Source organism: Entelurus aequoreus, linkage group LG26 (genome assembly GCF_033978785.1).
Source record: "Entelurus aequoreus isolate RoL-2023_Sb linkage group LG26, RoL_Eaeq_v1.1, whole genome shotgun sequence".
NCBI classification, from domain to species: domain Eukaryota; kingdom Metazoa; phylum Chordata; class Actinopteri; order Syngnathiformes; family Syngnathidae; genus Entelurus; species Entelurus aequoreus.
In genome coordinates this window covers 8,412,625-8,439,455 of record NC_084756.1, presented here as the reverse complement: position 1 = coordinate 8,439,455, position 26,831 = coordinate 8,412,625, and the positions used below count along the sequence as shown (strand labels likewise).

The following is a 26,831-nucleotide window of genomic DNA, read 5'->3' as shown; positions in this document are numbered from 1 at the left end:
CAACATCATACAAGGATGCAAAGTGGATTAAAATGATAGTTAAAAGGTGCATTAACTAAAATCTTTACTACAAAGATAAGTTTTCAAATGTTTCTTAAAAGTTTCAACACAGTCAAGATCACAAAGGGACTGGTGCAAATTGTTCTAGAGTCTGGGAGATATAGCCTGGAATGCCAGGTCTCCACGGGTTTTAAAACGAGTTTTGGGGATCTTTAGAAGACCCTGGCCTGAAGACCGGGGGCTGCGCCCTGAAGAGTAGGGACATAACAACAGTGATGCACTGTATATATAGTGTATATCATTTATATTGATTTATTTATGAAAGAGATGTTAACAAGTTAAATGTGTTTAATGATAATGGCCCCACCATGCAACGCACAGAATGTCAGGACTAAAATCTTTAACTCAATGCGGAATTTGACTGGAAGCCAATGAAGACTGGATACAACGGGGGAGATATGGACTGTTCTGGGTGCACCGGTGGTCAAAAGTCTGGCAGCCACATTTTGTACAGTCTGAAGTCTCTTTAGCGTTGACTTGTTGAAGATAGTGAAAAGAGAATTGCAATAGTCAATGCGGGACATAATGAACGCGTGAATGATCATTTTGAGATCCAATTTTGACAACACATTTCTCTTTAGAAATATTTCTGAGATGATAAAAACAGTTTTTGGTAAGTTGACGACAGTGACCCTCCAAAGACATGGAGTGATCCAACCCAACCCCAAGGTTTCTGAGGCTGCTTTTAACAGATGAAGAGCCCTAAGGGAGTCTTGATCAGGGGGATCTTTTTATCGGGAGCAATTATCAGAGTTTCCGTTTTGTTTGAAAATATCTGGAGGAAATTTGAGGACGACCAGTTTTTAACACAGGATACACACTCTAAGAACTCAGATTAAAAGTGAATCTCTGAATTATCAAAGAAGCGTAACAGTTGAATATAATCTGCATAGAAATGATAAGAAACATTTTTAAAACTACTGATCAAACCTCCCAAGCGGCATCAGATACAACAAAAATAAAACAGGCCCCAGAACAGAACCCTGGGCCACACCACATGACAGGTTGGACACATTGGACATTACATCATTAAAAGCAACATTAAAAGTTCTTCCATTTATTTAAGAAGTAAACCACTGGAGAACTACACCAAAAAACCCCATCTCAGATTTGAGGCGATCTATCAGTATCCTGTGATCCACAGTATCAAGGCAGATGTCAAATCGAGTAAAACCAAAACTGTGTAGCGACAAGAGTCATCGGCCATCATCACATCACTGGAAACTTTCAAAAGAGCAGTTTCGGTGGAGTGAAATGACACAGATTCTGTTCATAACTTTTATGGACAGACTTTTTAGGCGCAGTCAGGGCTTTGAGGGGATCCGGTTTGGTGGTTGCAGGATTGGTCTCTGCTTTTTGCAGATGATGTGGTCCTGATGGCTTCATCTGGCCAGGATCTTCAGCTCTCACTGGATCGGTTCGCAGCTGAGTGTGAAGCGACTGTGATGAGAATCAACACCTCCAAGTCCGAGTCCATGGTTCTCGCCCGGAAAAGTGTGGCGTGCCATCTCTCCGGGTTGGGGAGGAGACCCTTCCCCAAGTGGAGGAGTTCAAGTACCTCGGATTCTTGTTCACGAGTGAGGGAAGAGTGGATCGTGAGATCGACAGGCGGATCGGTGTGGTGTCTTCAGTAATGCGGACGCTGTATTGATCCGTTGTGGTGAAGAAAGAGCTGAGCCGGAAGGCAAAGCTCTCAATTCACCGGTCCATCTACGTTCCAATCCTCACGTATGGTCATGAGCTTTGGGTTATGACCGAAAGGACAAGATCACGGGTACAAGCGGCCAAAATGAGTTTCCTCCACCAGGTGGCGGGGCTCTCCCTTAGAGATAGGGTGAGAAGCTCTGTCATCCGGGTAGAGCTCAAAGTAAAGCCACTGCTCCACCACATCGAGAGGAGCCAGATGAGGTGGTTCGGGAATCTGGTCAAGATGCCACCTGAACACCTCCCTAGGGAGGTGTTTAGGGCACGTCCGACCGGTAGGAGGCCACGGGGAAGACCCAGGGCACGTTGGGAAGACTATGTCTCCCGGCTGGCCTGGGAACGCCTCGGGATCCCCCGGGAAGAGCTGGACTAAGTGGCTGGGGAGAAGAAAGTCTGGACTTCCCTGCTCAGGCTGCTGCCCCCGCGACCCAACCTCGAATAAGTCGAAGAAGATGGATGGATGGATGGAGGGAAATGACCTAAAGCCAGATTGGTATTTATCGTAAAAATCATGCTGTTCCAAAAATGAGGTTAACTGCTTAGCTACCAGTTTTTCAATGATAATGATGAGACCTGATAAGTCGAAAAGACAAAGAGATGATGCAGTATTATTTGCTCACAAATGCTACCTGGTGGTTGTTTGAGCACACTGCAGCGAGTCCTGGATAGTCCAACTCCTTAATGCTTCAGTCACACACATGGTTGTCACGTGAATGAGGCAAAAATAAAACCCTAACTACTGTACGTCTGGTCAAATGTAAAAAGCAGTGTATTTCCACTGTTGCTGCTCTCGGGGAATCATTTTCAAAGGATATAAGATCTCAGGGCGAAAAAACAAATGATGGCATTATTCTGCACTGAATGCGTTATCTTATTTATATTCAACTATGTATTAAGCCAAATTGCCTGCACCTGCTGTTGTATAATACTGAGTGGCTCCTTTTGATTGGCAGTAAAACAAATGACCAGATGATTGAGCACGGCACATTGTGCCGCTGCACCTGCACATCACACACTTACCTAGGTGGAGGAAAAAGTAGTTCCCACCAATCGCGTGTCATTTAGACCAGTGTTTTTCAACCACTGTGCCATGTGAAATACAGTCTGGTATGCCGTGGGAGATTATGTCATTTCACCTAATTGGGTTAAAAATATTTTTTGCAAGCCAGTAATCATAATCCGCAAATAATGTGCCATTGTTGAGTGTCTGTGCTGCCTAGAGCTCGGCAGAGTAACCGTGTAATATTCTTCCATATCAGTAGGTGGCAGCCGGTAGCTAATTGCTTTGTAGATGTCGGAAACAGCGGGAGGCAGTGTGCAGGTAAAAAGTTGTCTAATGCTTAAACCAAAAATAAACAAAAGGTGAGTGCCACTAAGAAAAGTCATTCAAGCTTAGGGAAGGCTATGCAAAATGAAACTAAAACTGAACTGCCTACAAAGTAAACAAAAACAGAATGCTGGACGACAGCAAAGACTTACTGTGGAGCAAAGACGGTGTCCACAATGTACATCCGAACATGACATGACAATCAACAATGTCCCCACAAAGAAGGATAAAAACAACTTAAATATTCTTGATTGCTAAAACAAAGTAAATGCGGGAAATATCGCTCAAAGGAAGACATGAAACTGCTACAGGAAAATACCAAAGAAAGAGAAAAAGCCACCAAAATAGGAGCGCAAAACAAGAAATAAAACACTACACACAGGAAAACAGCAAAAAAGTCAAAATAAGTCACGGCGTGATGTGACAGGTGGTGACAGTACACCTACTTTGAGTACCTTGAAGGTAGAAAAGCGCTATACAAGTATAACCCATTTACCATTTACTTTGAGACAAGAGTTATTTTGACGCATAGTTAGTTATGGTTTAAAGTCATATCCAACAATTGCGACAACGACCTTTTACTGTTAACTGAGTTTCGTTTTTTAATGATTACTGCTGGTGGTGTGCCTCCGGATTTTTTCAACGCCTTGGCTCAAAAAAGGTTGGAAAACACTGATTTAGACCAGATCAAGGCACATTTTTTTCATTAAAAAAATACGGAGGCACACCACCAGCAGAAAAGGTTAAAAAATTCAACTCCAACAGTTTGTTGTGCCTTATTTTGAGTTTGTTGTTCTTTCCTGTGTGTAGTGTTTTAGTTCCTGTCTTGCGCTGTTATTTTGGTGACCCTTCCTGTTTTGTTGGCGTTCTCCTGTAGCAGCCTCACGCCTTCCTTTGAGTTCTATTGCCCGCACCTGCTTTGTTTTTGTAATCAAGACTATTTAAGTTACGCGTACGCTATGTCATGTACGGATGTACTTTGCGGGCGCCGTCTCTGCTCCACACGCTGTAAGTTTTTGCTGTCGTCCAGCATTCTGTTTTTGTTTACTTTGTAGCCAGTTCAGTTTTACTTTTGTTTTGCACAGCCATCCCTATGCTTCAGTGCCTTTTCCTAGTGGGACTTGCCTTCTGTTAATTTTTGGTTTAAGCGTTTCATACCTTATTACCTGCCCGCTGTGCTCTGCATATTGGCATCACGACAAACCATCCTCCGACTTCTACAAAGCAATGAACTACCTGCTGCCACATACTGATATGGAGTATTACATGGTTACCCTGCCAAGCTCTACACAGCACAGGCACTAGACAACGGCACATTATTATGATTATTGATTTGCAAAAAATATTTTTGGACCAATTAGGTGAAGTTGCATCATTTCCCACGGCACACCAGACAATATCTCATGGCACACTAGTGTGCCGCGGCACAGTGGTTGACAAACACTGCTTTAGACACCATCTTAATGATTTTGTTAATTTACACAGTGTTCCTGTTAATGGTATACAACATCTCAAATAACTTAAGTATCAAAAGTATCGGCATTTTGATTTAAGAATCAATATGAGAGCGGTAGAAAATGGATGGATGGATATTAGAGCATTTGAACTGGTATTGGAAGTATTGATATTTCAGAAACTGTTCAGTTTCCATTAAAGATGTTGCGATATTTTCAACATGTAAGAAGCAGGAGCCTGGAGCTTTATCACATGACGACAATGACATAATGAATGTAATATTAACTATTACATCATATCCCACCAATTACTACAGTATTGTCACACCAAATTGAATTCACTTTCATTCAGAATCAGCAGAACTCATTTTACTTGCTTACTGTACCCCAGCACTGTGATGGAGGATGCTCAGTCAAGCATGGGCGGAGCTGGGGATTTTTCAAAATAAGATACCAGGAAGACGGAAAATAAGATGTATGTAATTGTATCATTTCAAAATAATTTCTTTGACTGCATAACAGCTGAGCCCTCCTTGGACACTCTAGTCATTGTGTTATTTTTTTTAAAAACATTTTTGCTGTAGATTCCTAAAAACAATAGTTGACGATCTTAACTAGGGTTTTGCAGTAGATCCTCAAAAACAGCAGAGCACTGCCTTATATAGGATAATTAACTCGTGTCTTTGAATTAGATCCTCAAAAACAGCAGAGCACTTTCTTATACAGGATCGTTGACTCGTGTCTTTGCAATAGATTCTCAAAAACAGCAGAATACTTACTTATATATGATCATTGACTCATGTCTTTGCAATAGATTCTCAAAAACAGCAGAATACTTACTTATATATGATCATTGACTCATGTCTTTGCAGTAGATCCTTAAAAACAGCAGAACACTTTCGTATACAGGGTCATTGACTCGTTTTTTACAGTAGATTCTCAAAAACAGCAGAGCACTTTCTTATATAGGATCATTGACTCGTGTATTTGCAGTGGATCCTCAAAAACAGCAGATCACTGCCTTATATAGGATCATTGACTCGTGTATTTGCAGTGGATCCTCAAAAACAGCAGATCACTGCCTTATATAGGATCATTGACTCGTGTATTTGCAGTGGATCCTCAAAAACAGCACAGCACTTCCTTATATGGGATCATTGACTCGTGTCTTTGAATTAGATCCTCAAAAACAGCAGAGCACTTTCTTATACAGGATTGTTGACTTGTGTCTTTGCAGTAGATCCTCAAAAATAGCAGGACACTTTCTTATACAGGATCGTTGACTCTTGTCTTTGCAGTAGATCCTCAAAAACAGCAGAACACTGTCTATATAGGATCGTTGACTCGTGTCTTTGCAGTAGATCCTCAAAAACAGCAGAGCACTTTCTTATATAGGATAATTGACTCGTGTCTTTGCAATAGATCCTCAAAAACAGCATAACACTTTCTTATATAGGACCATTGACTCATGTATTTGCAGTAGATCCTCAAAAACAGCAGAACACTGTCTTATATAGGATCATTGACTCATGTCTTTGCAGTAGAACCTCAAAAACAGCAGAACACTTCCTTATATAGGATCATTGACTCGTGCCTTTGCAGTGGATCCTCAAAAACAGCAGAGCACTGTCTTATATAGGATCATTGACTCATGTCTTTGTAGTAGATCGTCAAAAACAGCAGAACACTTTCTTGTATAGGATCATTGACTCGTGTCTTTGCAGTAGATCCTCAAAAACAGCAGAACACTTTCTTATACTGGATCATTGTCATGTCTTTGCAGTAGATCCTCAAAAACAGCAGAACACTGTCCTTTATAGGATATTTGACTCGTGTCTTTGCAGTAGATCATCAAAAACGGAAGAACACTTTCTTATACAAGATCATTGACTCATGTCTTTGCAGTAGATTCTCAAAAACAGCAGAACACTGTCTTATATAGGATCATTGACTTGTGTCTTTGCAGTAGATCCTCAAAAACAGCAGAACGCTTTCTTATACAGGATCATTGACTTGTGTCTTTGCAATAGATCCTTAAAAACAGCATAACACTTTCTTATGTAGGACCATTGACTCATGTCTTTGCAGTAGATCCTCAAAAACAGCAGAACACTGTCTTATATAGGATAATTGACTCGTGTCTTTGCAGTAGATCCTCAAAAACAGCAGAACACTTTCTTATACAGGATCATTGACTCGTGTCTTTGCAGTAGATCCTCAAAAACAGCAGAACACTGTCCTTTATAGGATATTTGACTCGTGTCTTTGCAGTATATCGTCAAAAACGGCAGAACACTTTCTTATACAAGATCATTGACTCATGTCTTTGCAGTAGATTCTCAAAAACAGCAGAACACTGCCTTATATAGGATCATTGACTGGTGTATTTGCAGTAGATCCTCAAAAACAGCAGATCACTTTCTTATATAGGACCATTGACTCATGTCTTTGCAGTAGATCCTCAAAAACAGCAGAACACTGTCTTATATAGGATAATTGACTCGTGTCTTTGCAGAAGATCCTCAAAAACAGCAGAACACTTTCTTATACAGGATCATTGACTCGTGTCTTTGCAGTAGATCCTCAAAAACAGCAGAACACTGTCCTTTATAGGATATTTGACTCGTGTCTTTGCAGTAGATCATCAAAAACGGAAGAACACTTTCTTATACAAGATCATTGACTCATGTCTTTGCAGTAGATTCTCAAAAACAGCAGAACACTGTCTTATATAGGATCATTGACTCGTGTCTTTGCAGTAGATCCTCAAAAACAGCAGAACGCTTTCTTATACAGGATCATTGACTTGTGTCTTTGCAATAGATCCTCAAAAACAGCATAACACTTTCTTATATAGGACCATTGACTCATGTCTTTGCAGTAGATCCTCAAAAACAGCAGAACACTGTCTTATATAGGATAATTGACTCGTGTCTTTGCAGAAGATCCTCAAAAACAGCAGAACACTTTCTTATACAGGATCATTGACTCGTGTCTTTGCAGTAGATCCTCAAAAACAGCAGAACACTGTCCTTTATAGGATATTTGACTCGTGTCTTTGCAGTATATCGTCAAAAACGGCAGAACACTTTCTTATACAAGATCATTGACTCATGTCTTTGCAGTAGATTCTCAAAAACAGCAGAACACTGACTTATATAGGATCATTGACTGGTGTATTTGCAGTAGATTCTCAAAAACAGCAGAACACTTTCTTATACAAGATCATTGACTCATGTCTTTGCAGTAGATTCTCAAAAACAGCAGAACACTGTCTTATATAGGATCATTGACTCGTGTCTTTGCAGTAGATCCTCAAAAACAGCAGAACGCTTTCTTATACAGGATCATTGACTTGTGTCTTTGCAATAGATCCTCAAAAACAGCATAACACTTTCTTATATAGGACCATTGACTCATGTCTTTGCAGTAGATCCTCAAAAACAGCAGAACACTGTCTTATATAGGATAATTGACTCATGTCTTTGCAGTAGATCCTCAAAAACAGCAGAACACTTTCTTATACAGGATCATTGACTCGTGTCTTTGCAGTAGATCCTCAAAAACAGCAGAACACTGTCTTATATAGGATCATTGACTCGTGTCTTTGCAGTAGATCCTCAAAAACAGCAGAACGCTTTCTTATACAGGATCATTGACTTGTGTCTTTGCAATAGATCCTCAAAAACAGCATAACACTTTCTTATATAGGACCATTGACTCATGTCTTTGCAGTAGATCCTCAAAAACAGCAGAACACTGTCTTATATAGGATAATTGACTCGTGTCTTTGCAGTAGATCCTCAAAAACAGCAGAACACTTTCTTATACAGGATCATTGACTCGTGTCTTTGCAGTAGATCCTCAAAAACAGCAGAACACTGTCCTTTATAGGATATTTGACTCGTGTCTTTGCAGTATATAGTCAAAAACGGCAGAACACTTTCTTATACAAGATCATTGACTCATGTCTTTGCAGTAGATTCTCAAAAACAGCAGAACACTGCCTTATATAGGATCATTGACTGGTGTATTTGCAGTAGATCCTCAAAAACAGCAGATCACTTTCTTATATAGGATCATTGACTTGTGTATTTGCAGTAGATCCTCAAAAACAGCAGAACACTGTCCTTTATAGGATATTTGACTCGTGTCTTTGCAGTAGATCATCAAAAACGGAAGAACACTTTCTTATACAAGATCATTGACTCATGTCTTTGCAGTAGATTCTCAAAAACAGCAGAACACTGTCTTATATAGGATCATTGACTCGTGTCTTTGCAGTAGATCCTCAAAAACAGCAGAACGCTTTCTTATACAGGATCATTGACTTGTGTCTTTGCAGTAGATCCTCAAAAACAGCAGAACACTGTCCTTTATAGGATATTTGACTCGTGTCTTTGCAGTAGATCATCAAAAACGGAAGAACACTTTCTTATACAAGATCATTGACTCATGTCTTTGCAGTAGATTCTCAAAAACAGCAGAACACTGTCTTATATAGGATCATTGACTCGTGTCTTTGCAGTAGATCCTCAAAAACAGCAGAACGCTTTCTTATACAGGATCATTGACTTGTGTCTTTGCAATAGATCCTCAAAAACAGCATAACACTTTCTTATATAGGACCATTGACTCATGTCTTTGCAGTAGATCCTCAAAAACAGCAGAACACTGTCTTATACAGGATCATTGACTTGTGTCTTTGCAGTAGATCCTCAAAAACAGCAGAACACTGTCCTTTATAGGATATTTGACTCGTGTCTTTGCAGTATATCGTCAAAAATGGCAGAACACTTTCTTATACAAGATCATTGACTCATGTCTTTGCAGTAGATTCTCAAAAACAGCAGAACACTGCCTTATATAGGATCATTGACTGGTGTATTTGCAGTAGATCCTCAAAAACAGCAGATCACTTTCTTATATAGGATCATTGACTTGTGTATTTGCAGTAGATCCTCAAAAACAGCATAACACTTTCTTATATAGGACCATTGACTCATGTCTTTGCAGTAGATCCTCAAAAACAGCAGAACACTGTCTTATATAGGATAATTGACTTGTGTCTTTGCAGTAGATCCTCAAAAACAGCAGAACACTTTCTTATACAGGATAATTGACTTGTGTCTTTGCAGTAGATCCTCAAAAACAGCGGAACACTTTATTTGATGAGTGTCTTCACACTAGATCAGTGTGGCTCGGAGGTTATTTGCCATCGACAGCACATTCAAAAATACTACTGCTATTTTTTTATTTAACCATCATGAAGTGTTGCTTCTTTAGTGTGTCTGTTATTGTCTATCTGTCCCTATCAAATTAACTCAAATAAATAAAACATCTTCATGTTGACACTACTGTAATTACACAAAGGCTCTTATATATTGTATTGGTTTTGAAGAAAATATATAAATAAATGGCCTCCACATCCTTAGATTTTTCAATCTGTAACCCTCAGTGGAAAAAGTGTAAACACCCCTGCAGTAGACTTACCAAAAAGAGCGCACTTGTCAGATGGAGGATCGTTGTATGTGTCTTTGCTGTAGATCAGTGGTGTCAAAGTCATTTTAGCTCAGGGGCCGCACGGAGGAAAATCTGTGCACACGCGGGCCGGACTATTAAAATTATGACATTATGTCAGTGTGAATGTTGTCTGTCTATCTGTGTTGGCTCTGTGATGAGGTGGCGACTTGTCCAGGGTGTACCCTGCCTTCCGCCCGATCGTAGCTGAGATAGGCTCCAGTGACCCCGAAGGGAATAAGCGGTAGAAAATGGATGGATGGATAAAACAAAACAATAAAGACAACTTTAGATTGTTTTCTTTGTCTTATTTGGCGAAAAATAGAATAAACACATTCTGAAAATATTACAATAAAAATATAGAAAAATATACCGGCAGCGGTAAAGTTTAGATCCATGAAGGAAAGAAGAAAGTGCATGAATGTTTAAAACTGAACACATTTACATATGCATAAAAATGTGTTTTCTTTTGTATTATTTTATTAATTAATTAATTTTTATGACAACCTTTTTCCAAAACACGATATACACTATATTGCCAAAAGTATTTGGCCACCTGCCTTTACTCACATATGAACTTGAAGTGCCATCCAATGGAATTGTCGAAAATGTTTTGGTATCCTGGAGCATTCAAAGTTCCTTTCACTGGAACTAAGGGGCCAAGCCCAACTCCTGAAAAACCAACCCCACACCATAATTCCTCTTCCACCAAATTTCACACTCGGCACAATGCAGTCCAAAATGTAGCGTTCTCCTGGCAACCTCCAAACCCAGACTGGTCCATCAGATTGCCAGATGGAAAAGTGTGATTCATCACTCCAGAGAAGGCGTCTCCACTGCTCTACAGTCCAGTGGCGACGTGCTTTACACCACTGCATCCCACGCTTTGCATTGAACTTGGTGATGTATGGCTTAGATGCAGCTGCTTGGCCATGGAAACCCATTCCATGAAGCTCTCTGCGTACTGTACGGGGGCTAACTGGAAGGTCACATGAAGTTTGGAGCTCTGTAGCAACTGACTGTGCAGAATGTCTTTGCACTATGCGCTTCAGCATCCGCTGACCCCTCTGTCAGTTTACCTGGCCTACCACTTGGTGGCTGAGTTAGAGTTTGAGTTTATTTCGAACATGCATGCAAGCATACAACATGATACATCACAATTTCCAGTTTCTCTTTTCAACATGTTCGAAAAGGAGTAGGAAGAAGCAGAGAGTTGCTGAGTTGCTGTTGTTCCCAAACTCTTCACTTATCCTATAATAAAGATGACTTTGGACTGGATTTGTTGCATAGTGGCATTCTATGACAGTTCAGTTTCAGTTTGCAAACCGGTTAATTGTTTTGAAGAGGTTAATTTAGCCTACTGATGTTTGAGTTTGAGTTTATTTCGAACATGCAAGCATACAACATGATACATCACAATTTCCAGTTTCTCTTTTCAACATGTTCGAAAAGGAGTAGGAAGAAGCAGAGCTTATTTAATCCTACCCCTTTTCTTTACATAACAGTTGCTGAAACTTTTTTTATTCACTTCCTGTTCTCAATTTTTTCACAATAAACTCCATATGTAATCACAATAAAAATAAATAAATAAATAATAGTAAGAATTTAATAATAATAATTGGTGAAGAAAGTCATATTTCATATGATGAGATAAGTAAGATTACTTTAAGAATGAATGAATGGATGGATGAAATAAATTGAAAATGTTTGTCATGGTTCTTCTTCTTTGTACTTTGTAAACACTTTGAGTTTGAAGAGTTTCTTGAAGTGTATCATATTAGTACATTGTTTGATTGCTTTGCTTAATCCATTCCATAATTTAATTCCACATACTGATATACTGAAGGTCTTAAGTGTTGTACGTGCAAACAAATGTTTTAAATTACATTTTTCTCTAAGATTATATTTCTCCTCCTTTTTTGAGAAGAATTGTTGTATATTCTTGGGTAGCAGGTTATAGTTTGCTTTGTGCATAATTTTAGCTGTTTGCAAATTCACTATGTCGTGGAATTTCAGTATCTTTGATTCAATAAATAAAGGATTTGTATGTTCTCTATATCCAACATTATGTATTATTCTAACTGATCTTTTTTGTAACACCGTTAATGAATGAAGTGTACTTTTGTAATTATTTCCCCATATTTCTACACAGTAGCTCAGATATGGTAACACTAGTGAGCAGTATAGACTATGAAGTGATTTTTTGTCTAGAACATGTTTTGCTTTATTCATTATTGACGTGTTTCTTGCTACTTTATGTTGTATATTTTTTACGTGAGATTTCCAGTTCAATTTATCATCAATCATTATACCTAGAAATTTGGTTTCATTTACTCTTTCAATTTCTATTCCGTCTATTTGTATTTGTGTTTGACTTTCTCTTCTACTATTACCAAATAGCATTATTTTAGTTTTACTAAGATTCAACGATAGTCTGTTTTTGTCAAACCATCTTTTTAATTTGTTAATTTCTTCTGTTATTATTTGTATTATCTCCTGTGTGTTCTCTCCTGAACAAAACGCTGTTGTATCATCCGCAAATAATACTAACTTTAAATCTTTTGTAACTTTACAAATGTCATTTATATAGATGTGTATTTATAAATGGTTGATTTATATAGGCTAGTAAGGTAAAGTTTTGTACCTGACAAGTTCCGGCTACCTTGCTTCTGCAGACTTCATCAGAGGTGTCACGTGATGTTAGCGTGACGTCATCTGTGACGTGTTATATGGATTGTTCCATCCCACCTGAAGTGGTGGGATGGCGCCGGGGGTAAGGCGGGGCACCCCCTGTCGTCTGGATGTCTACCAAACGGCCGGGGGCGGCCCTGCAGGACTGTGTCCCAGGTGTGGGATAGTTGGTAGGTCCTGTGTCCCTGTTGACAGTCTTTGGACACCGGAACAATCCATATAACACGTCATAAATGGCGTCACGCTAACATCACGTGACACCTCTGATGAAGGCTGCAGAAGCAAGATAGCCGAAACTTGTCAGGTACAAAACTTTACCTTACTAGCCTATATAAATCAACCATTTACAAACCGGTTAATTACTGGTTTGCAAAAAACATTTTTAACTCAAATAGGTGAAATTAGATAATCTCCCACGGCACACCAGACTGTATCTCACGGCACACTAGTATGGTTGAAAAACACTGATATAGAGAATCTAGCTTTTGCAGTAGATATCAAAATAAAAGCTTGGCTCTTGCCATCGTACAGTAGTGTCTTTCCAGTAGATGCTAAACACACCAGAGCACTCTGTCACATAGAGGATCTTTGACTAGTATTGTGCACTCCCTACGAGAATGGTCTTGTTATCATGAAACTGACTGAGTGGGTAATTCATGTGCATCTTTGCAGCTGCAACCAGAAACAAGAGCTGGAGCTGGAGCAACTGCACGGAGACTTTGAGTGTCTCTTGAGCCGAGAGCATCAAACGAGTCGACAGCTGGAGGAGCTGACGTGAGTTTTTTAGCCGTCGACCGTGTCGGGGGGAAGCCTGGGGGCCACCTGCATCTTTTCTTTCATTGCCTCAATATTCTGTCTCCTTGAAAATCACTGTTATTGTAAAGTGTATTTCTGGTCTTGTCGTCCCCTCCCGGGTCGAGGGAAGACGTCGTTGGATCAAAAGAGACGTCTGCTGAACCAAAAGTTGCTTTATTGCAAGCGAGCGTCATTTAAACAAGGTCTGCAGTTCCCTGGAGGGGCCTAGGTCAGATATGGAGGACTCCTAACTGGAGAAGCCAAAACATCAGTTTATATAGTCCTTCTTTGTCTGTCTGGGTGTGCGCTAAGTCCAAACAGCACCACCTGACCATTTAAGGAGATGTTCGTGTGTAGTGGCTGGAAAACAACAGATGTATAGCATGACTTGTAGGCTTGACGTTCAAGGTAAATATCCGCCAGAATAGAGCTATAACTCTGGCATTCCCAAGCCTGGTTTTATTGCTTCTTCTCGGGAGAGAGCAAATTCCAGTCCACATGCGAATGTCCATCTAAGGCTCGTTCTCAACCATTATTTATTCCGACCTGATGGTTTGCTTCCTACAAGTTGGATATAAACATTCACCGTATGAGTCAATTAATTCACTTCATTTGCATTCCTGGTGTAGTTTTTTTCCTCATCAGCTTATCAGCACCCTGACTTTTGCGAGATATTGGATCACACAGCAAATCATTATTTTTTTTTAGTTTTTTCCGAAGTGATCCCAACAAATATGCAGCGTTCACTTGTGGTAAAGGAAAGTTTATTGTGAATTCTCCGGTCTTCCTGGCAAACTTTAGATTCCTCCACGAGCGACACGAGCAATCCAAGCAGGACCTGAAGGGACTTGAAGAGACGGTGGTAAGTGAGCACTTAAAGCAGTGGTCCCCAACCACCGGTCCAGGGACCGTTACCGGTCCGTGACACATTTGCTACCGGGCCGCAGAGAAACATTGGTAACACTTTAGTATGGGGAACATATTTATCATTAATTAGTTGCTTATTGGGCAGCACGGTGGTACAGGGGTTAGTGCATGTGCCTCACAATACGAAAGTCCTGAGTAGACCTGAGTTCAATCCCAGGCTCGGGATCTTTCTGTGTGGAGTTTGCATGTTCTCCCCGTGACTGCGTGGGCTTCTTCCCACCTCCAAAGACATGCACCTGGGGATAGGTTGATTGGCAACACTAAATGGTCCCTAGTGTGTGAATGTGAGTGTGAATGTTGTCTGTCTATCTGTGTTGGTCCTGCGATGAGGTGGTGACTTGTCCAGGGTGTACCCCGCCTTCCGCCCGAATTCAGCTGAGATAGGCTCCAACAAGCGGTAGAAAATGGATGGATGGATGGATGGATAGTTGCTTATTAACATGCAAATTAGTAACATATTGGCTCTTAATTAGTCATTATTAAGTATGTATTAATGCCTTACTCTGCATATTATACAACAAGCCTAACCCTAACCAAATGACTCTAAATTAAGTTTTTCTTACTTACAATATGTTCCCCTAGTGTCCAAATAACTCTTAATTAAGTGTTGGTTACTTAGAATATGTTCCCCATACTAAAGTGTTACCGAAAAATGTAATAATTTATAAAGGACTGCATTTTCTCCGACTTAACTTTGGCCTGTCCCACCAGACCAGGGTTGTCAAACTTGATTTCATTGAGGGCCACACCGCAGTCATGGCTGCCATTAGAGGGCTGCTTGTAACAGTAAGTAATTAACAAATTTGTCTATGAATTAAAATATTTGAAATTTTTGGTAACACTTTAGTATGGGGAACATATTCTAAGTAACAAAGACTCAATTTAGAATTATTTGTTTAGGGTTACGGGGTAGGGTTAGTTACCGGCTTACTGGTTGTATAATAAGGCCATGCAGAATAAGGCATTAATAAGTACTTAATAATGACTAATTAAGAGCCAATGTGTTACTAATTTGCATGTTAATAAGCAACTAAATAATGGTGAATATGTTCCCCATACTAAAGTGTTACCCCATTTTTTTTAGGTAAAGAGTAAAACAAATCTTACCACTGTTTTTCACAGAAAAAAAACTGGCAGCTTAGTTGCCAGTAAAAACATTTACTGTAAAATATAATGTTTTAATTATTATTATAATGTTTACAACATATTACTGTAAATAAAAATACAGTTAAGTTAAAGTTAAAGTTAAAGTACCAATGATTGTCACACACACACTAGGTGTGGTGAAATTATTCTCTGCATTTGACCCATCACCCTTGATCACCCCCTGGGAGGTGAGGGGAGCAGTGGGCAGCAGCGGTGGCTGCGCCTGGGAATCAGTGCCGCTGTTGAATTTTATTTTGGCAACTCAGATGCCAGTTTTTTTACCATAATAAAATGTGGTACCATAAAATCAGCAACCGTGGATTTTACAGTAAAAAACAAACAAACAAAAAAAAACGGCAGCTCAGTCGATAGAATTTTACTGTAAAAAAGCAAACATTGGTCGTTTTTTTCCAACTTACAGTAAAAAAAAACTCCCTACATTTTCAATAAAATACATTGGTCATTTTTATAGTGTACAATTTGATGGATAACTTGCTTCAAAATCATAAGTTAAGCAGATATTTCAGTATTTATTTGGATTTTGACCAACAAAGTTAGATAATATAATATTTCTTGCTATATTGGACACTATTGTGTTTCCCTGTCAAACTAGAAAAAAACCCTAATACGTTTAGTAAGAAAATAAGAAAGTAGAGAAAGAAAATATAAGGTATTTTATTGACGCATTATCTCCAGGCTTTTGCGAGCCATATACAATGACGTGGAGGGTCAGATCTGGCCCGCGGGCCTTGAGTTTGACACCTGTGCACGAGACACACCAATGAGCTTGTTTATAGATGTACAATAAAACTCCTCATGGAAAGTTGCCATTTCTTATATTTGTTATAACTTTGTGACATGACACAATGCACATTAATGAACATATCAGACAGAAAAGTGACAGATTGTAGCCAAAGGCTGATTTCCATCTGCATCTCATTGCAAAGAAACACTAATTCAGCGTTATAGTGACTTGTTTTTTTCATGCACTTATTCTTGCTATATTTATCTGGCACAAGTGGAGAGCCGGTCCCTGAAAATAATGCCTACATTAAACCGGTGCGCGGTGCAAAAAAGGTTGGGGACCACTGACTTGAAGGAGTCCGCTAAGGACGCTGTTAACTGCTGCTTTTTCCCTGCCTAATTCTACTGCAGGCTCGAGAGCTGCACACCCTACACAACCTGCGCAGGCTGTTTGTTCACGACCTCACCACTCGAGTGAGAAAAGTAGGTACAGAGTGTTTTCTATGGAAGTATTATTCAAGCTAAACTATTTGCAAATGCGCCTCTCAACCTCTACGTCTGTGATCCGATACACGTTTCCATGTACAAACCCCGTTTCCATATGAGTTGAGAAATTGTGTTAGATGTAAATATAAACGGAATATAATGATTTGCAAATCATTTTCAACCCATATTCAGTTGAATATGCTACAAAGACAACATATTTGATGTTTAAACTGATAAACATTTTTTTTTGCAAATAATCATTAACTTTAGAATTTGATGCCAGCAACACGTGACAAAGAAGTTGGGAAAGGTGGCAATAAATACTGATAAAGTTGAGGAATGCTCATCAAACACTTATTTGGAACATCCCACAGGTGAACAGGCAAATTGGGAACAGGTGGGTGCCATGATTGGGTATAAAAGTAGATTCCATGAAATGCTCAGTCATTCACGAACAAGGATGGGGCGAGGGTCACCACTTTGTCCACAAATGCGTGAGCAAATTGTTGAACAGTTTAAGAAAAAACTTTCTCAACCAGCTATTGCAAGGAATTTAGGGATTTCACCATCTACGGTCCGTAATATCATCAAAAGGTTCAGAGAATCTGGAGAAATCACTGCACGTAAGCAGCTAAGCCTGTGACCTTCGATCCCTCAGGCTGTACTGCATCAACAAGCGACATCAGTGTGTAAAGGATATCACCACATGGGCTCAGGAACACTTCAGAAACCCACTGTCAGTAACTACAGTTGGTCGCTACATCTGTAAGTGCAAGTTAAAACTCTCCTATGCAAGGCGAAAACCGTTTATCAACAACACCCAGAAACACCGTCGGCTTCGCTGGGCCTGAGCTCATCTAAGATGGACTGATACAAAGTGGAAAAGTGTTCTGTGGTCTGACGAGTCCACATTTCAAATTGTTTTTGAAAACTGTGGATGTCGTGTCCTCCGGACCAAAGAGGAAAAGAACCATACGGATTGTTATAGGTGAAAAGCCAGCATGTGTGATGGTGTGGGGGTGTATTAGTGCCCAAGACATGGGTAACTTACACATCTGTGAAGGCGCCATTAATGCTGAAAGGTACATACAGGTTTTGGAGCAACAGATGTTGCCATCCAAGCAACGTTACCATGGACGCCCCTGCTTATTTCAGCAAGACAATGCCAAGCCACGTGTTACATCAACGTGGCTTCATAGTAAAAGAGTGCAGGTACTAGACTGGCCTGCCAGACCTGTCTCCCATTGAACATGTGTGGGGCATTATGAAGCCTAAAATACCACAACGGAGACTGTTGAACAACTTAAGCTGTACATCAAGCAAGAATGGGAAATAATTCCACCTGAAAAGCTTCCAAAATTGGTCTCCTCAGTTCCCAAACGTTTACTGAGTGTTGTTAAAAGGAAAGGCCATGTAACACAGTGGTGAACATGCCCTTTCCCAACTACTTTGGCACGTGTTGCAGCCATGAAATTCTAAGTTAATTATTATTTGCAAAAAAAAATTAAGTTTATGAGTTTGAACATCAACTATCTTGTCTTTGTAGTGCATTCAATTGAATATGGGTTGAAAAGGATTTGCAAATCATTGTATTCCGTTTATATTTACATCTAACACAATTTCCCAACTCATATGGAAACGGGGTTTATACTAATTTGTGTGTCTGTATCTCAATAGGTATGTGTGTGGTTGTCTTTTTACACATGACTTTTGCAACACTTCTGCCGTGTAAAAATACTTTTTTTGTTTGCAACATCACCTTTCCTTTCCCTATACTCGCCACGAGTCCACGTCTCGAACCCACTCATGTTATTCTGTGTTGAGCATACAACAATGGACTTTCGATCACTTGCTACAAGGTAAAGTTCTCGTTTTAGCAGTAACTTAGTTGTCTAAAGTATTTATGTCTGCAACTGTCTTCAAATAAGTTATCAGTAATGTTGGTCTTTTTACGTGATATGCAAAAGAGACATGCAAAAGTGACGTGCAAAAATGACGTGCAAAAATGACGTGCAAAAGTGACGTGTAAAGGTAACGTGCGAAAGTGACATGCGAAAGTGACATGCGAAAGTGACATTCAAAAGTGACACTCAAAAGTGACGTGCAAAAGTGACATGCAAAAGTGACGTGTAAAGGTAACGTGCGAAAGTGACATGTGAAAGTGACATGCGAAAGTGACATGCGAAAGTGACATGCGAAAGTGACATTCAAAAGTGACACTCAAAAGTGATGTGCAAAAGTGACATGCATGTCGTTGTGGCTTGTGCAGCCCTTTGAGACACTTGTGATTTAGGGCTATATAAATAAACATTAATTGATTGATTGAAAAGTGACATGCAAAAATGACATGCAATAGTGACATGCAAAAGTGACATGAAGGAGTGACACGCAAAAGTGACACGTAATAGTGACCTGCAAAAGTTACATGCAAAAGTAACATGCAAAAGTGACATGTAAAAGTGACATGTAAAAGTGACATGCAATAGTGACATGCAAAAGTGACATGTAAAAGTGACACGCAAAAGTGACACGCAAAAGTGACCTGCAAAAGTTACATGCAAAAGTAACATGCAAAAGTGATATGTAAAAGTGACAAGCAAAAGTGACACGCAAAAGTGACACGTAAAAGTGACCAGTAAAAGTGACCAGTAAAAGTTACATGCAAAAGTAACATGCAAAAGTAACATGCAGAAGTGACATGTAAAAGTGACATGCAAAAGTGACTTGCAAAAGTGACGTTTAAAAATGTCATGTAAAAGTGACATGCAAAAGTGACATGCAAAAGTGACATGCAATAGTGACATGCAATAGTGACATGCAAAAGTGACATGCAAAAGTGACATGTAAAAGTGACATGTAAAAGTGACACGCAAAAGTGACATGTAAAAGTGACATGTAAAAGTGACATGCAAAAGTGACATGTAAAAGTGACACGCAAAAGTGACACGCAAAAGTGACCTGCAAAAGTTACATGCAAAAGTAACATGCAAAAGTGATATGTAAAAGTGACAAGCAAAAGTGACACGCAAAAGTGACACGTAAAAGTGACCAGTAAAAGTTACATGCAAAAGTAACATGCAAAAGTAACATGCAGAAGTGACATGTAAAAGTGACATGCAAAAGTGACTTGCAAAAGTGACGTTTAAAAATGTCATGTAAAAGTGACATGCAAAAGTGACATGCAAAAGTGACATGCAATAGTGACATGCAATAGTGACATGCAAAAGTGACATGCAAAAGTGACATGTAAAAGTGACACGTAAAAGTGACACGCAAAAGTGACATGTAAAAGTGACATGTAAAAGTGACACGCAAAAGTGACATGTAAAAGTGACATGTAAAGCGCCCACATTTTGTAAAACTCTTTGCAATATTTCGGCAGTTATTATAAAATCTGTCATAGTCTATTATAAAATGTGTTCAAGAATTTGATTACATAATGTAGCAGATTATTACAAAATGTGACACTATCACATAACAATATTATAAATAATGATGTAATAAATAATACAAGTGCTTCACATGGTTAAAATACAAACAGGGCAATCAAAATTAGCATATCGTAAGATGCAAAAACGGAGACGTTAAAAATAAAATAAAACAAATGAAGGTACAAATAATAAAGGATAACGGATAAGCGGTAGAAAATGGATGGATGGATGGAATATTACTGGAATGCACACTTAAACAAATGTGTCTATGTATTACATCATGACATATTGTGTTATCACTAACGACAATGTTGTCCTGGCCCTCATTCAAATGTGTTTCATTGTAAAATCTTTGGAGCTTCGACATAAACAAGTGGGTCTATTGAGAAGCTTGTAAAAAGCTATAAATTGCTGCTGTTATTGCCAGAGTGCAGCGCTGGAGCCTGATGATGGTGGAGGATACATCACCCAGAAGCAGAAGATTTCCTTTCTGGAGAACAACCTGGACCAGCTGACTAAAGTCCACAAGCAGGTAATCACAACCAGCAGCAATAAAGAAGCATTTCATGGTAAAAGATGGAGAAAGGTCATCATCTGCACCCGTGCGTTGTTAAAAACCAGGACCCACCATATTGTTCGTAATGGCGTAGGAACTAGGGATCAAACAATATGTTGTTTTTCCCAGGACTCCTTCACGCAACTAACAGGTGAGACAATTTCCAAGCTGGCTGAAATAATTTCTTCCTGGATGTTACAGAAAATATGAGAATGTGTGAGCTGCTGCCTGCACTTCTTCACTTATATAATAAGTCTCCTTTTGGTCAAAATATTTACTTAGTGTTAGGATTTTTGGCAGAGTCCACCCAGCTCTGTTGCTTTGTTATTTGAGTGAATCATGTACTGTATTTTCCGGACCATAGTGTGGACCACTGCCGATGAATGGTCTATTTTTGAACTTTTTTTCATATAAAGTGCACCGGATTATAGGGCGCATTAAAGGAGTCCTATTATTTTTTTATTTTTTTCTTGAATGTAAAAGACTTCCTTGTGGTCTACATAACATGTATTGGTGGTTCTTTGGTCAAAATGTTGCATAGACGATGTTTTACAGACCATTTTCAAGTCGCTTTCTGACAGTCTCTTCCGGATGCACCGTTTTGTGGGTGGTCTTACTTACGTGCCTCCACTTTGACAGTGTCTTCTCCCCGTCATCTTTGTTGTAGCGGTGTAGCGTGCAAGGACGGGAGTGGAAGAAGTGTCAAAAGATGGAGTTAACTGTTTTAATGACATTCAGACTTTACTTCAATCAATAACGGAGCAGCATCTCCTCATCCGTGGCTCACTAGTGCAACAACAACGCCTGTGAAAAACCGTCCGACTGGAACTCTCTGAACAACTAAAGTTCCTTGGGTGAATAATGTAAACTCACTACACCGGTATGTTTTACCGCTTTCATGGCGTGTTTACTGACAGATATAAGTAAGAACTTTACACTACTTTATATTAGAAATGGCAACAGCGGAGGCTGAATGTCACATAACAAGAAGATAGAGAAAAATAAGAATCTTATAGACTACGGCAGGGGTCCCCAAACTTTTTGACTCCAGGGCCGCATTGGGGTAAAACAATTTGGCTTGGGGCCGCGCTATATATATATATATATATATATATATATATATATATATATATATATATATATATATATATATATATATATATATATATATATATATATATATATATATATATATATATTATATGTAAATGTGCGTGTGTGTGTGTGTGTATATATGTATATGTAAATGTGTATATATGTATATGTATATGTCTATGTATATGTCCATGTATATATATATATGTATATGGGTCTATATGTGTGTATATATATATATATATATATATATATATATACTGAAGGGAATAAGCGGTAGAAAATGGATGGATGGATTGATGGATGGATGGATGGATGTATATATATATATATATATATATATATATATATATATATATATATATATATATATATATATATATATATATATATATATATATATATATATATATATATATATCAGTGACGTGCGGTCACTAGAGGCAGGTGAGGTGGGGCCTCACCTGCCATCATGGAAAGAAAAAAAAATTAAAAAGAAAAAAAATTAATTAAATTGTTATATGTATTCAGTGATTATACTATAAAGTTATTTTCCATTTAACTTCACCAGTTTTAGATTATTTTTATTCAAAATCGCTAAATTTTCACATTTGCCGTTCAAATACTGAGAAGAGACGGTGTGGTGATCAGCAGCCAGTTGAGGCACTTGTGCCTCACCATGGATTGTGGACTCGACTAACTGCTGGCCTGCTGTGCAGTGAGACCGTATTGCTATATGAATTATATTATACATTTCCATAGTTTAGTTAGCTGAGGTATATAATGTACAGTGTATTTTGTCAACAACTGCATGTGTGTAAAGTATTTCTTGTGCTGAGCAATCATAAAACTGCTGCGATGACGCACTGTGGGAGGCTCGCAGTAACCCCGCCTCCTTGTGCCGGTTAAAGCACTCCCGCCGTAGAATGCACCCTTGACGGGAGCGCCACACCAAACAAAGCCCACACCCAAACCCTCCACGTGCAAGACAGAATCCACCCAAAAAAAGTCACTTAACAAGAAGCCAAAAAGTGCAAAAACAACAATGCTCGCGCCGGAGGAGCCGTGAACAGGGACACAACATTAGGTACATCTGCAGACTGCAGCACGGATTTCATATTTCATTCATTCACAATTCCTCCAACACGAACACCACTGTTCCCGCACTTATATGTAAAGGTAAGACCATAATAACGTTTTTTTTATTAAATGTGCTTTTTTGTGTGCTACAGTTTGTAAGTGTAAAGTTAAAGTTAAGTACCAATGATTGTCACACACACACTAGGTGTGGTGAAATTTGTCCTCTGCATTTGACCCATCCCTTGATCACCCCCTTGGAGGTGAGGGGAGCAGTGGGCAGCAGCGGCGCTGCGCCCGGGAATAATTTTTGGTGATTTAACCCCCAATTCCAACCCTTGATGCTGAGTGCCAAGCAAGGAAGAATGCTGGTATGAGCTTTTAAACATAACCTGTTAACTGCTGCCAATCAAATGGTGAATAAGATACTCTTTAGGGTTCATATGTTTGTAAATCTGACTGTGATGAAGTCAGTGCCTCGCCAGTCATGAACTTCACCGCACGTCACTGATATATATATATATATATATATATATATATATATATATATATATATATATATATATATATATATATATATATATATATATATATATATATGTATATATGTATTCATACATATATATTCCTCGCGCACTAATTGACTTAAAGAGCGCACTTTTTCAGGATTTATGCAGATCCCAAATACAGATCAGCAGATACCAGAAGCTAAGAAAAGTGGCTTTTGCATAATATCGCGAAACAAAACGCCAGATGATATGTCTTACCTTATACACACACCATAATAATACTTGTATGTTTAATGCGCCGACAATCCATCAAGCGGTGCGGCTTCATAGCTTACCAAAGTCGCACTAAAACATTTTGATAGGTTTTTGAGCGCCCTGTGTAATGTTCTATATTTTTAATGGAACATATAAAATGTTGGTGTTTACTTGAGTCATATTGCCATCATAGTGCAGTCTACACATATATCTATTATGTTTGACTTCCATCTGATTTGAGGTCAGTAAGCGAAACCAGAATTCATCTGTACATTAGGCGCACCAGGTTATAAGGTGCACTTTTGAGTTTAGAAAAAAATTCAAATATTTTAAGTGCGCTTTATAGTCCGGGAAATATGGTAACATGAAACTCGCCGCGTGCGTCTAATGATGCTCAGAGTGTTGCGGAGGCTTGTCGAGCTGCAGTCGCGAAAACAAACAAAAGGTAACCAAGAAGATGGCAAAAAATTAGGACAAAATTGGATTTCCCAGCAAAAATGTGTAGTTTTAGATTATACTGTAGGAGACCAGCACTGCAAGAAGGACATAAAGGGAGGGCTGCGTACTGCGGTAAAAAAAACAAAACATAACTTTTCTCCTGCAGGGCAAAAGGGATGGTGGTTGAGCAGTGGTTGTTACCATATTTTCCGTATTATAAGATGCTACTTTTTTTCCGACCCTTTGCACCGTGCGGCTAATTTATCCATGTTTCTTCGCTAACAGCCATACTGTTTTGTATTAAAAAAATATGTTTCATAAAACCCCGACAGAGACACTGAAAAGGTGTGTCATTGTTTGTCCTATGGCGCCATCTTTTGGACGAGTTCGCTTCCTGCAGCACATGACGAAAAAAATATTCCAGTATTTCGCAATTTTGTTGTTGCTAATGTGCAATGACAAAAAAAGTGTTTTATATTCTATTCTCTTTATTGAACAGTCCCATGTGTGATGTTTGTAGGACTGTTTTCATGCATATTTGTACGTGCTATAGTGATGCAGTCAAGCTAGCAATCTTAGCATTGGCAAATATGCTTACACGTGTCTGTGTTAGCATTATTGTCCTACAATCGCATTCGTTTAATACTGTTTCAGTTTTGTAAATTCACCAAAAGGTCACCTTGGAGTTATTGAGACTGTTTAGCTGATTGGAGAGCTGGCTTCCACAGCTGGTGGGTCCATGACCATGACTTCTGTTTGTTACAGACAACGTTTGGAAACAATTAATGCAAATACATATTTACAAAATCTTTTGTGCCAGCATATATCTGCAGTTTATAGTCCGGTGTGGCTATTTATTCTAAAATTTGGTGGGTGCGGCTTAAATACCGGTGCACTCTTTTTCCCGGAAAATATGGTTCTATAGACTTTACAATAGCATTTTGTAAATACTGGCATCATATACAGTCGCGATCAAAAGTTTACAAACACTTGTTAAGAACATAATGTCATGGCTGTCTTGAGTTTCCAATCATTTCATTTCCAATCATTTCATATTTTTTTGTGATAGAGTGATTGGAGCACATACTTGTTGGCCACAAAAAACATTCATGAAGTGTGCTTGTTTTATGAATTTATTATGGGTCTACTGAAAATGTGACCAAATCAAAAGTATACATACAGCAATGTTAATATTTGGTATTTTGGTAGCCATCCACAAGCTTCTGGTTGAATTTTTGACCACTCCTCTTGACAAAATTGGTGCAGTTCAGCTAAATGTGTTGGTTTTCTGACATGGACTTGTTTCTTCAGCATTGTCCACACCTTTAAGTCAGGACTTTGGGAAGGCCATTCTAAAACCTTCATTCTAGCCTGATTTAGCCATTCCTTTACCACTTTTGACGTGTGTTTGGGGTCATTGTCCTGTTGGAACACCCAAATGCGCCCAAGACCCAACCTCCGGGCTGATGATTTTAGCTTGTCCTGAAGAATTTGGAGGTAATCCTCCTTTTTCATTGTCCCATTTACTCTCTGTAAAACACCAGTTCTATTGGCAGCGAAACAGGCCCGGAGCATAATACTACCACCACCATGCTTGACGGTAGGAGTGGTGTTCCTGGGATTAAAGGCCTCACCTTTTCTCCTCCAAACATATTAATGATAAATAAATAAATATTGCTGGGTATTGTGACCAAACAGCTACATTTTTGTTTCATCTGACATCACATGGACAAAGATAAGACCTTCTGGAGGAAAGTTCTGTGGTTAGATTGTCAAAAATGATAAAGGAATGGTTACGTTTTTAGAATGGCCTTCCAAAGTCCTGACCTAAATGTGTGGACAATGCTGAAGAAACAAGTCCATGTCAGAAAACCAACACATTTAGCTGAACTGCACCAATTTTGTCAAGAGGAGTGGTCAACAATTCAAGCAGAAGCTTGTGGATGGCTACCAAAAGCGCCTTATTGCAGGAAACTTGCAAGGGACATGTAAGCAAATATTAACTTTTGACCCAGCAGATTTGCTCACATTTTCAGTAGACCCATAATAAATTCATTAAAGAAGCAAACTTCATGAATGTTTTTTGTGACCAACAAGCATGTGCTCCAATCACTCTATCACAAAAAAATAAGAGTTGTAGAAATGATTGGAAACTCAAGACAGCCATGGCATTATGTTCTTTACAAGTGTATGTAAACTTTTGATCGCGACTGTATGTATATAGTGCGTCTGCTGATTAAGGTTATTTTGTAGTTGTAAATTTAAAAAATGGAGAAAAAAAAGTCAGATACCGAATTTAAAAAAAAGACACAAACAGATCACACATGCAGTCAAAATGCCAAATATCCGTGCTTATAATTAACAAGGCCGATAAGCGGTCGATCTCTAATTGGAACCTGAAAATGCATTTGAAGTAGATGGAAAAAAGAACCAGACAAATGAAACAGTGCGAGCATTGTGCATCATCCGTCATTGTTCTCAGCTGAAAACATCTCTCAGAATCATCAATCAGCCGAGTGCAGCAACTTCACACAAGCGTCTCCTTGGAGAACACGCAAGCGTTCAAGTGCCAAGGTGCCTTCTGGGAATCTAAGCGGCACAGGAGAAGACGCTTGA

The 26,831-nt window shown here is 39.0% G+C and overlaps 1 protein-coding gene across 3 annotated transcripts in view; it reads left to right on the top strand.

Annotated features, from left to right (window-relative positions):
• Positions 1-26,831, top strand: part of kif5ab (kinesin family member 5A, b) — a 362,881-nt gene that overhangs the window by 270,048 nt on the left and 66,002 nt on the right. For all 3 annotated transcript variants that reach the window (XM_062037662.1, XM_062037663.1, XM_062037664.1), the window contains 4 exons: positions 13,429-13,530; positions 14,353-14,413; positions 16,780-16,851; positions 20,713-20,817. In XM_062037662.1, the coding sequence (XP_061893646.1) occupies positions 13,429-13,530; positions 14,353-14,413; positions 16,780-16,851; positions 20,713-20,817 (340 nt within the window). The remainder of the gene's footprint in view (positions 1-13,428; positions 13,531-14,352; positions 14,414-16,779; positions 16,852-20,712; positions 20,818-26,831) is intronic.